Source organism: Corvus kubaryi, unplaced genomic scaffold, assembly GCF_017639235.1.
Source record: "Corvus kubaryi isolate FWS band 111438036 unplaced genomic scaffold, C.kubaryi_AGA036_p1.0 71, whole genome shotgun sequence".
NCBI classification, from domain to species: Eukaryota; Metazoa; Chordata; class Aves; order Passeriformes; family Corvidae; genus Corvus; species Corvus kubaryi.
This window is the reverse complement of record NW_024582059.1, coordinates 8,407,449-8,420,140: the sequence shown is the minus strand read 5'-3', so window position 1 is coordinate 8,420,140 and position 12,692 is coordinate 8,407,449. Positions and strand designations below refer to the sequence as shown.

The window sequence follows — 12,692 nt, the reverse complement described above, 5'->3', positions numbered from 1 at the left end:
AATTCCTTTAACAGGAAAAAAACTAAGACTAAACTAAAACCCCAACAACTTGTTACTTGGGAGAAGAGACCAACCCCTACCTTGCTACAGCCTCCTTTCAGGCAGCTGAAGAGAGCAATAGGGTCTCTCCCCCGAGCCTCCTTTTCTCCAAGCTAAACAACCCTAGATCTCTCAGCCTCTCCTCATAAGACTTGTGCTCCAGACCCTTCACCAGCCCCCTTGCCCTTCTCTGGGCATGCTTCAGCACCTCCACATGAAACCCTGGTCTGATGCAGCCTAGATGTTTCAATGAATGGTTTATTTTTCATGTACACAGTGTAAGACATTAGGTCCAATGTTTTTCAGAGTGAACTTGCCATCAGTATTCCAAAATACAAAGAATCCCACTAAATCCTCAGGCAATGAAGGTTAAGCTACAGTGTAATACTTCATTTATTTGATTAAAAAAACACTGCTTGTAATCATCAGGGTAGGAGACCTAGAACGCTGTACATGTTATTTTTATTTCCATTTAAAAATAACAACAGTGAAGCCAAAAAAATTGTAAGGATAACAATAATAAAAGTAACTACATAGTCTGCTTTGTGCAGTACATTTCTGTCTTCATGCTCTGTAAGTGAAGGGTTGCTATTTACGATATGCTCCAAGTCTGCTTTTCAGAACACAGCCCAACTTGGCTGGACAGCTTTCAGTTGCTACTGGAAATATGTCACTTACTAGGAACAGAGGGGTTGTTTATCACTGTCTCAAGGGTTACTTTGGCTGAGGCGAAGAAACAGCTCAGTTATATAATGGAAAGAGCTGGGTCAAAGGATAAGAAATTTATGTAGTGTGTGCTCAAGACTCTGGCAATGCAGACTCAGTTTCTCTCTTGTGTTTCTTGCACATATCATGGCTATATAGGCCCCCCAAAATATATATGGCCGTATAGGTCCCCCATCCATCCCCAAAACCACCTTAAGAACTATGAGGGCTGAAGGAAAAAATTTAGGAAACCCTCCCAAAATCTCTCAGTCAAGACAAAGATTTGTCCTAATTGCTTCTTTTGCCCTCCTAGTATCCAGTTAGTGTTCAGTCTTCTTACCCAGATCCACCACACAGCCACAGTTAAGTCCTCTAGCAAACTAGAAATGCCATCTCTAGCAAAGATCTATAAGGGTGCTGAACATCATCAGTCCTCTTAATCCTCATCAGCATTAATAGGGGAATACTCCTTGACATAATCTCAGTTCTGCTTTCTGGTGAAACAGCAAAAAGGAACCCGATCCTGTCTGCTTTATAGATGGATACCACCTCACCAAGTACCACACGGCATTGCAACAAGCCAGGGACAGTCACAAAGAGTTGAACCTGTGTTTCCATCTGCTTATGTAACTGTTAGATGTCTCAGTTCAGGGTAACCAAAACAACTTCTAGTACAAAAAACACAAAACAAACAAACCCAAACAAACAAAGAAAAAAAAAGAGACTATTTAAAACCTCCTCTAAGTGTTTTAGTCCCCACTACCAAGGACATCGTTTAGATGAAGTGTTTAACCAAGCATCAAGTTTTCAAGCACAAACCCAATTACCATAATAACAACCCAGTAAATAAATACTGGTAAGTCAGCACCTCGCCCTAATTACCGAACACACAAACTGACTCCGGACCACGATGACCTCGGTTCCCCCTTGGGGGTAGGGAGACGGCGGATAGAGCCCCCTCCGAGAAGCAGACGGGGCTAGGGGGAGACCCCCCGGTTCTCTCCCCAGTACCTGTTGCGCCGCCACTTGGCCGCAAGAGAGGGGGCAGCAGCGGGGGCCGCCCCGCTCGCCTCCTTCTTCCCACCGACAACTTCCCGGGGCGTAAACGGCCGCGCCAGGTGCCGCCCTCGCCGGGATGGGACGGCAGGCGTGGGAGGGAGGGGGGAGTCGGCAGACACGGCCCGGGCTGGCAGCGCGGCCGCCGAGTTGCGGGCGAGGAAAGCGCTGGTGTGCGAGCGCGGGCTGCCCGCCCCCCGTCCGCCCCCGCGCCGCTGCTGCCGGCTGACAGGTGCGCGCTCCTCCGCGGCGGCCCCGCACCAGCCCCGGCTCCGCCGACCCCCTCCCGCCGCGGCCACGGATTGTTTAGTCCTTGGGAAGCTGGTCTGGGTCCAGATTTTCCTTTGATCCTTTTTTTTTTTTTTTTTTCTTAAGAGAGAGAGCGAGGGAAAAAAAAAAAAAAAGCCAAAGGAAAACAAAACCTGGAGACACAGAAAAGGGCTCTAGGAAAAAGTTTTGGATGGGATTATGTGGAAACTACCCTGCAATTCTCCGCTGCCAGAGCAGGCTCAGTGCTGCCTTCTCCCCAGCGGCGCAGCCCGCGCCGGGCGCTGCTGAGAGACGCCCGGGCCTCGGTGCCGCGCCGCCAGTGCCTGCTGTGCCGGAGCCCCTCGCCCCGCCGGCCCAATGCTCCTCCTCGGGCTGCTCCTGCTGACATCTGCCCTGGCCGGCCGGAGGCAGGGCGCCGTCGCCGAGTCCGATCTCAGCAGCAAGTTCGCCTTGTCCGGCGCCAAGGAGCAGAACGGTAAGGAGCCGCAGCGCCCGCCGCCGCGCAGCCCGGGGCAGGGCGGGGGCGGGCGCCCAGGCGGCGCGGAGCTCTCCTCCCGTCTCCTCTCCTCCCGTCTCCTCTCCTCCCGCCCGCGGGCAGCCCCGCGCCGCCGAGGGAGCGCGGCCCCGCGGGTGGAGGGCGCGGGGGCAGCGGGGCTCTGCCCGCCGGCTCCGGGTAAAGGGGCAGCGCTTCGGCGGCCGCGGGGGGAGCCCGGCGGCTCCCTCTTCTATGGTACTGGAGGTGCAAAATGTGTCCCCTTCCCCTCCACCCCGTCGCCCTGCTAAAAAAAGAAAACGCTACAAAAAACTAACAACCCAAAACCAACAACGACCCGCGCACCTTTGTACCCTAAATACTTCGCTCTCGGGGGGTGGGTTTTTGTGTCTGTGCGTGAATGAGTGGTATTTTGTACGGGCTGGAAACGAGCTAATCCTGCATAGGAAATGAGAATTACTTTCAACTTTCAAGTGTACCTGAAATGTTTAGAAAACTCTCAAAGGCGAGTTCCCCTGGGCTGGGGCTGTGCAGAGCTGGAGAAAGACTCCTTTCATACAGCAAGGGCAGCTTCGGGGTGTGTAATTTGCTTAGCCTCTGAACTCCATATGATTTACATTATTCAGATTTTTAAGCGCCTTTCCTCTTGATCTGCTATTATGAAGTCATTTTAAAGAATACTTTACAAACTGTAACGTTATATACTGCATGAAACCACACTTACTGTAGAATATCTAAAATTAAGGCTGTTAGCATACATTCATGGAAACCCTGGTGTTTCATGTACGGGGCGGGGGGGCGGAGGGGGGCACGGGGGTGTGTTTGAAAAATTTAGTACTTAGCATGTCAGCTAGAACAAGCTTTCTCCCTGGGCACAAACCAACACAAAAGGCCAAGCTGGGAGCTCTCAAAACTCTCTGAACTGTAATGAAATAAAGCAGAAACGCAGATTCGAGGCTAATTCAATTCTCTCAACTTTGAACTTGGGACTCCCTAGATAAAAGTATTCTACGACATATTTTATAAAGGAAAGCAAAGTTTCAGAGACCCCTGCAAGTGCTCCATGAACGGGTAGAATATGCAATGCACTAATAAATTTAAAAGGGGGAGATTAATACTGCTGTGGCCTGTTAATGTGATGATATATGGCACCTGCAGACTGCCAGAGCTGCTGATCAAAGAGCAGCATGGGGATCAATCTCTAATCAGAGCAACTGTGAAGGGCCAGAGGAAAGTGATCAAAAGACTCAGAGACTGGGGTATTCTGACAGGAAACCAATCAGACTTTGTGCACAGTACAGGAAATTATCTGCTCTGTGTGAGAAATCACTCACTTTCTACCCCTTCCCATCCTAGCTGGTGTTTGGAGGCTTTAGGGCACCAGTTTTTGACAGCGTGGGCTTGGCAATTATATACTAATGTCTTGTGCTGTTATGCTGCCTTCTCTTAAATTTGCATGGTGTGCATATGGAGCTTATCAACACACAGAGTATTGTCATTGCTTTGCTTTAACTTTGTCAGGACTGGAAAGAAACCTGCTATTCTGTCAGTCTCCTCTAAAAGGTTTGTTCCAGGATAACACAGCTGGGCCCTGAAAGGCCTCCAGGGTGCAACAACGGGAGCACAACAGTGTAAAAGGTAGATCATACAGCCCAGAAACAAAACTGATGTAAATAGGTGTAAGTATATGTGACATTACAAGCTGGATTCTGTTCACATATATCAGAAATGCAGCTGCCTTAGGTCAGGCTTCAACTGATTTGGAATGAAATTTGGCATGTCCTAAGATACAGTCACTACATCTTAGAAGAAATGCAAAGCCAGGAGAACTTTTATTAAAAAAAAAAAAAAAGGTGCCCTGAAACTCTATTATATAATAGTTTATACTTAGAAAAATCCAGGTTCCTCTTGTAGCTTACTTTAAGTTTGCTTTATAGTTGTTCAGTTGCAAAACTTGCTTAAAAAAATTACCACAAATTTAAGTATAGCTAAATACCAACCTCTAACTTTTCTTAACTGATTTTAATTACTTGGGGGATCAGTAACACTAGTCAAACCAGTTCTTACTTGATTTAATTAGAGTGATTTTTACACTCTGCTGCAATCTAAAGATTGTATAGCTTTTAGCTAGAGGCAGGTTAAAACTCCCTGGAGTACGAGAATGAGATATTGCTGTTCACATGCCAAATAATCTCTGGTCAGGAGAGAGGGAGATTTTTTACTCACGCAGTCTACAAATAAAAATTCTGTCCTCAACTTGTAAAACTGCTAAGTGGCCAAGAAGTTTTGCAGTAGAATGGATTACAGTGTTACTCAGCTGCATGCATGGGTGCTGAAGCTATTGCTTCAAGGTGATGCTGAAGATGCCTGTAACCAGTTATTAATTCAGTGGGACTACTTGTGTTTCAAAGGGTAAGCATGTGCTTAAGGATTAACCGATATTTACTTATTTAATAACTAAATCATTATTAACTTCAAAATTACAATTTGACTCAATTTATATGCTAATTGTGGGCATAAGAAGCTCTCTTGTTTTTGCTGCATAGTGAATATTATTTTAGGTGGTAATTTCCTAGTGTAAATGTTTTTTCGCAATTTTAAATTAAATATTTTAGAACACAGTATTTTGCTGGTACCTCCTGGAAATTGAGTGTGTTGGTTGTTGTGGGGCCAATGTAGCTCCATTTGAAACCACTTAAAACTACCTCCACGTTTTTATTTGCCTGCCCTCTGTTATAGTGAGATTTTCTTTAAGAACAGGTTTTATTTGTGATTCTTCTTGACAGTAAGGGGTTTTATGTGATTTCTGTGAAAAAATCCTATTTATCTTTAATGTTTTTATTTTATTCCACTGAGTAAATAATCATCTGGAGGATCAAAGAAGTTTATGCAACAGTTTTCTGGAATGTAAAGTAGCGGTAAATGGTGCATGTAGTGATGGCTCCCATTTATCTGGATGGATTTCATTTCTACAATTCTTTGTCATGTTGAAAAACAGATTATGCTTTGAAGGGTTTTTCACACTTAGGTGGCTTTATCATTTCTCTTATGGCTCTTTGATGTATTTATTACCATTTTTCCATATTGAAGCAAAGAGTCAAGAAAAATTGAATCCTCAGTTTCTTTTAAATCAGAAAACTGAATCTCTTATATATTGAATTTGATTAATTGAATGGTTTACTTTTTTCTTCTTTCTGTTACAGTTCTTGCTTCAATTCTATCTACTTTTCGCTGCTGTTTTTGACATAGTATCTTCATGCTGCTTCTGTAGCTTCAGTAGCTTCAGAAGTGTCTGAGGGAGCTATTGGGAGGTTGAGTACTGTGAATAACTTAATTCTAGTGACTGCATTCTGGTAGTCTCGAGTGCACCTGCTTATGTGATGTTGTTAGATCAATCTGGATTTGATTACATGAGATGGCAGGAGAATTTAAGATCTGTTTTCTTGGCTTCATTAAAACAAGATGGAATAAATGTTTAAAGTAATTTTGCTAAGCTATCAGCTGTTATGTTTTCTATGAGAAATATGAGTGTCTCTGTAGAACATAATGTGAAAACTACTACTGGGTGCCATAAGCAATGATGTGTACAGCTTAGGTGGCCTGTACATTTCAAGTGTAGGACTGAATGACTTCAGAAGGCTGAGAACGTGAGGTCTGTTAGAAACTCACCAGGATCAACTGGAAAGACTGATTTTCCTGCGGTCAGTTTCAAATATGAATGAACTGCAGTAAGTAGAGTAAATCTTAGAAAACTGAAGCACTGACTTGATTTCTGTCAATTCTGCAGCACAGGTAATGTGTCAGTCATGATCTGTCTTTTCAAAGATGTCAAAAGGAATTAAGTCGGTTTTTTTTCTTCCTCAGCATGAATGGAAACCCCTAAAAATAAGTTTCACTAACTGAACACTTCATATCTATTTCTTAAATCTTCTGAAATGGGCAAGATTTATGGAGCTCAAAAAACCCAAACCCAAAATTGTGCCCTTGAGACAGAGTTCGAAACTTGCCTGTTTCAGACCATCCTTGGGAAAGTTGGTCTATGCAGCTGGAACTGAGTGAGTAGCTGAAATGCCAGACGAAGATTCTCTCATCACCTCAACATGTGTGTGGCCTGCCACACCTACTGTAAACCACATAGAGGATTCCCTGATTTGTGTATCTCCAAAGAGGGCTCACAGCTTATTCAGGGAGGGGGACAGCATAGCAGCAAAGAGTTTCTGGTTAAGTTCCTTTAACTTGGGCTGAACATCAGAAAAAAGCATGGATGTCCAAGTGATGCAGCACATTGAATCCTTACGGATGGGAATTTCACTGCTTTTGCTTGAAGGCAGTCATTTGACTGCAAAATTACCTCTTATAACTGAACATTATTGTGGTTTGATGCCACTTCCACTGGCTCGTATTAAATTGAAGAGAGCCAGCACAGCCTATTGTCTACTGCTGGGTAGCAGCAATTCTTACTTTTGAGAAGATAAGGAAGTATAATAGATAAGCATGTGTCATCTAAAGGGAAACTTGATAGTGGTGCAATTTTTCTCGAGTTAAATCTATTTCTGCTTAGTCCAAGTCTTGTTTTGAAATGTTCTAAAGCTGTTTTCCTGGAAAATAATGAATTACAGCACATCCTCTTTTGACTTTAAGCAAAAGATTGTGGCAAATTAGAGAAGCTGTTCAACACTACAATAAATTGGAGGGGAAGAAAGTTTTTAAAACTGGGGGGTTTTGTGTTTGTAGTTGACTTCTGCCATATTGTTTGCCATTCAGCAGAGTGCTGCTTGGGACTTTCCCTTAGTCCTGTTGCTCCTCTCAGTTTCTTCTGTTAGGTAAAAGTAAGGGTTTTAAAAGCACAGAGCATTTACTCCTTGTCCCAAATATGTAGTCATTCCAACCTCCCCATGTATATTTTAGGGTTGGAAGGAATTTAGTGTAAAATGGAATTGTGACTGGAATTTAGTGTAAAATCTTATTTTTGCATTAAGTAGTTATTAGGTTTGCAGATTGGACTTCAAAGCTTTGTCATGTTGTTTGGGGGGTTTTAGTTTGTCTGTCAGTCATAGTTTTATAATGGAGAAGAAACATGAGGCATACCTTGAGACAGGGACAGCGATATTACCAAAGAGCTTATGTTGAACTTTGTCTTCACATAAACATAATGTCTTTTATATTTCATAACTTTGTCCAGACCCTTTGAGTCTTAATTATTACATAGTCAACATGTAATAGCAAAGTACTGATTTACATCTTACAGCAGTGGTTGTGCATTATAGCAGTGGTTTTGGGGGTTTTGTCTCTTTTGGGTAGTTGCTGTTTTTGGTTTTTGCTGTGTCTGGCAGTTTCTGGTTACTAGAAAGAGGATGTGCTGAGCAAGCCCACTTCCCTTATCGGGAAATGAGCCTCTTCAATTGCTTTATAGATAGCTCTTGGCTTTACCAGAGAGCCATGCCTCTGCTTTTTAGTCACAAAGTGCATGCCATGGGAAATACACTTCTTGGTGTGTAAGCATCTTAAGAATTGGCCTATACAGTTGTAACCTTTCAGCAGAAACCAGTGGGACTTACAAAAAGTTACAGAACATAAAGTGGATAGAGCTAACATAGAAACATAGTTATTTTAGTAGCACTTTAGTGTCTCCATGAATGCTTTGTTGTTTCAGAGTTTCTGATAAATTAGTTGCATGTTAAAACTTACTCAGCCTTGCCATTCCCTTTTGGGCAGAACTTTTTCAGGTTGTGTTTGAATGTGAAGTGTTTTATTCAAGTATGTAAGTGAAAATTCGTAATGTGTTCTTGTGAAGCTAAAATATAAATTGGTGCTTTGAAGAGGCTTTCTTAGATGATAGGATGTTATTTTAAGGTGGCAATGCCTGGAAAATTTGTTCCTGGCTCCATCCATAGACATCCTAGCCTTGAGGTTCATCTGTCTTCTGATCACCTCTTCTTGACATCATTCTCCTGAAATTTTTTTAAACATATCTCCAGTGTTACATTGGGCTATTTGTGTTTAATTTCATGATCCTACAGCATACTAAGCAGTTTTATGTGTGAAGGTACTTCATCTTTACAAAGCATGTGTACAATAACTGTATAGATTGTTCATAACTTAATCAGTTTCCACAGCAGTTGGTTGGTCAGCTGGGTGACAAAAGGCAGGACTCTGGATGCTCTGGGAGAAAGTCTTACAGAGAGTATAAGAACTATTAAAAAAATAGGGTAAACAAAAGGAGAAAGCCCAGCTAATTCCTTGATCTCCTCCAGGCCTTCTGCATTAGGCTTTGCAAGGGCTGTCTTTTTTCTGAGCTTAATTAGTTCTATTCCAACTATTCCATCTTTGTTGAACGTGCCCTGGCTTTTGGGTTTTGGATTTTGGCGTTCACCTTGCGTAGGCATGACCTTGTGCTTGCCCTGGGTTTGGAGGCTGCTTGGCTTCTTGCCACTGTGGAACTCACAAGTCCTGTGAGTGTGTGCCACCCCCAAGCCATTGGCAATGTGCTTTCACCTTTGCTGACTAGACCCTCATGTGAGCTGGCTGCAGCTGAAGTTAAAAGAACTCCTCAGCTGTTCAGCTAAGTCTTTTTGAGCCACTGGATTATTATTTCACTGTGTGGCTATTCTCATTCATGTGCTATTTTCCTATGCAGGTGTTTGGAGCTGGGGAAAGAGGAGACAAATTAACCTCCCTGCAGTGCAATCCAATCCAGGCAGAAGGAGAAATGAAATAAGAAAATATTCAAATGTTATTTCCCATGAAGTGGCATCCTTTTATACTACTGAGAATGAGAGTTGCAAGTTGCAATCAATAACACCTTTTTTGTCTGTAGCAATGTGCCTTTTAGTGAATTAATCCTCATAAATTACTCATTTATCTTGCCATTTTATGGTAAATTCATTCAAGGTATCATTATAAACATGGATGTTTTAAGGAGATTCTTCTAGGCTGAAGATCGCCTCTGTTCCTACATTACCTGAAAGCCTAAAACACTGGAATCTCTCCTTGAACCTAGTTAAAACTAGTTATTAACTGCATTAAAACAGCATACAGGCATGGCTCAGTTTGATCACTGTTGCACTGATTTCTCCATGTGAAGTGGAGGGTACCACTCATCCTGAATAAAGCTTGGTAAAGGCAGAGAGGCCCAGGCTTTCCTTTGTTCACGCACCTTCCCAGTATTGTGGCTGGAATTAAAAATCTTTGGTCTTAGTTTTTTGGTGCTTGGTTTTCTAGATGAACAGTGCTGTTGGTTGGGTACCTATCGTATTATGTTCCCTATGATACTACAGTTCTGCTAAAGGAAAAGAGGGAAGGTTTTCCTAGCTTTCAGCAAATGTCTGGCATAGCCAGCGATGATTTTGAGTGCTAGATTTAAACTTCCTTATTGCCCTTGGGTGGCTTTTCTTGAAATCTTAAGTCTGTCTGTCTCAGAAAAAGCAAAGAATGTCTTGGGAAAACGAAACAATGCTGCTTGTGTTTTCTGTACATTTAATTCCTTTTTGCATTGCTGCTGCTGTAGTATTCTTATTATGAATTGGCAATAAATCATGTAAGAAGGTGGGGAGCAGGGGGTTAGATGCTGCAGTCAATTAAGGAATTGGTTCTGTAATCAAATAAATGGGCTTCAAACTAGGTTCAGGCAGTAAAAGGTAAAGGAGTGGTGCCCTTTTTGTAGTTTCAATATTCCGCATCTTTAAACCATTATTCAGTTTGGCACATATCAGCAAAGTGGTAACTTTCTGTGAACAAGAAGCTGGTGTGTAAAATACCAGGGAGTATCATGTTTGAAGAGTAGTTTACATGGAAAAAAATGGTTTTGGAAATGCTCTTAGCACATCTTCCCTGTCAATCCATAGCTCCTGATTTCTCTATGCCTCTTTTTTCAGCATTATTTGTTTAAAAGCACATGAAGTGGGAAAGTGACTTAGCTGGAAGAGGTGCTTATTTCTGAACTAATGCATAATATCATTTATTTCAATTATCTTTAGTTATAGCCTTTTCCACAAAACTCAGTTGTCCAGTCTTTTACTAAACTATTATCTAGGGAGCTTAATTGGATGAGCTATTGTATGATAGCAGTTAGAATATCTAAGTTTGGTTATTATTATTTTCTATTTTATTACTTTTTCTCCCCCAGTGTACTTCTCTGTGTAACCATCCAACTGCGTTCACCCCTGTTCCAAACAATCTGAGGCATTAGTCCTAGGGGCTCCATGTTCCTCCTTGGATTGACAGGAAACCAGCACTCATTTTATGCAATAGTTAAACATTAAAAAAGACATATGGCACAGGAAATTCTTTTGCTGTGTGTGAAGGTATGGCATATCCAAACTGAAAATGTTGTTCTGACTAGTTCACCGGTAGTGGGGAGTTATATGAGGCCACTTCCATCTGCAGAGAATCTGTTTCACTTGCTTGTGGTTCTGGGGCTCATTCAAATGCTCTAAAACAAAATAAAAGGAATGGATGTAATAACTTCTTTATGGAAAAGTCATAAAAAGCTACAGGGCCATGTAAACAAATTGGGTCATTTACAAGATGTTTAAGTGATGGATATTCAGTCCAAATTCAAAGGTGTGGATTAGGTTTTTACAGTCATCTTGACTGAATTTTGCCCTCAACAGGATTTTCTTTCTCTGCCAGGAATGCCTTTGACACTACAGATGACAAATTTTCAGAAAAACTGTTTTCAAACATTTTAGTGCGTTCAGAGTAAAGCCAAGATGCAGGAGAACAATTCAGTACTATGAAATGTTATTTTTCTAGGTGAATGAGGGGCCTTTCTTGATCTGCATGGTTACACTGTGAAGCCGTAGTGGAACTTTGTAGTATTCCCAGGGAAAATCAACTAAAAGAGTTTCCCTTCTGGATTCAAACATGCCTGAACTAATTACAAAGCAACCGTTTTGGCTCTCTGCTCTGTTAGCATAAATAGGTTTGCACAGAACAGCAGCGACTGTGATCCAAGCTAAGCTGTGCTAGTCACAGAAACTTGTGTCACATCTCATTGAAGCACTGAACATTATATCTGTGGTGAATCAACTCACAAGGCCCTCCTGACTCACTTCCATCACTTGTCGGAGAGGAGCGAAAGTGGAATGAAAAATATGATAACTAAGACTTCTGCATGTTAAGATGCATTCTGTGGGTCATTTACTTGCTTTGATGTAAATGTAACCTTAAGCATGGACAATTTCTCATGTCTGGGGGAGGGACATTGGAGTTAGCTACGACAGGATGCTCCCCTTCTCATGAGATGTGGTTGCTCTGTTACTACCAAAGCAACTTCAGCTACCTTTCATAACTCTTCATGCACTAAAATCTGCGTGAAGGTCCTTTCAGAATGAAAATAACTTCACTAAGCACAAGTTTGGAGTTAGTTATAATGAACTATACATGGGTGAAGCTCTCTATTTGTATGCTAATAAATGCTAATAAATGAACTGTTGATGTATCTTAGATGCTTGATAATGTCTGTGAAACTAATAGCTGTTACCTGGGAAGTGTGTGTGTTACACAGCGTTTCAAAAAGCCCTTCAGAAAGGGTTTCAAATGAATGTTGCATCAGACACAAGTGTAAAAGGTTTATCTGTATATTATTTGCAATTTGTGTTTCAAAAATAAATTTTGGGGAAGTGGTCTATCTTAGTATTTCAAGGCTTCTGTGTCTTACTACTTAGTTGGTCTGTTGTTACACAGGGAGGTTCATACCTACCAACATTTCTGTTGCTTGTGAAACTACAGGGGATCTGAAAGGGAGGTAAAACCTCTTAATTGAGAGCTAACAAGTAATGGCTCCAAAACAAACATTATCTCTATAAAAGGAGATGAAACTATTGTATATGACCTTGCCTATTGTTTCAAAATATGGCTAGAGATTCTTGCTGGCCTTGCTTTCTTTTCTTTGTGTCATTCAAAAATCCCAGGCCCAAGGTGCACTGCATATTTATAGGCAGACTAGAGTCTGAAACTTTAAATACTCTAAAAATTTCTGCTAAGCACTCACTGTATTTCTCACAGTACTTGCTGTTCTAAGAGTCACAAAGTACTTGCCTGTAGTGCTAGTGCAGCCTTGTAGCTATTCCTTTTGAAATGGAGATTGAATTTGGGACAGTTGAGTCTTTCAGCAATCCTTACCTAT

At 41.9% G+C, this 12,692-nt stretch overlaps 1 protein-coding gene across 1 annotated transcript in view; it reads left to right on the top strand.

Moving 5' to 3' along the window:
* The first annotated feature begins 1,902 nt into the window (after positions 1-1,902).
* Positions 1,903-12,692, top strand: part of PDGFC (platelet derived growth factor C) — a 124,294-nt gene continuing 113,504 nt past the window's right edge. Inside the window, exon 1 of the mRNA XM_042049869.1 lies at positions 1,903-2,545. Coding sequence (XP_041905803.1) covers positions 2,428-2,545 — 118 coding nt within the window. The 5' untranslated portion in view covers positions 1,903-2,427. The remainder of the gene's footprint in view (positions 2,546-12,692) is intronic.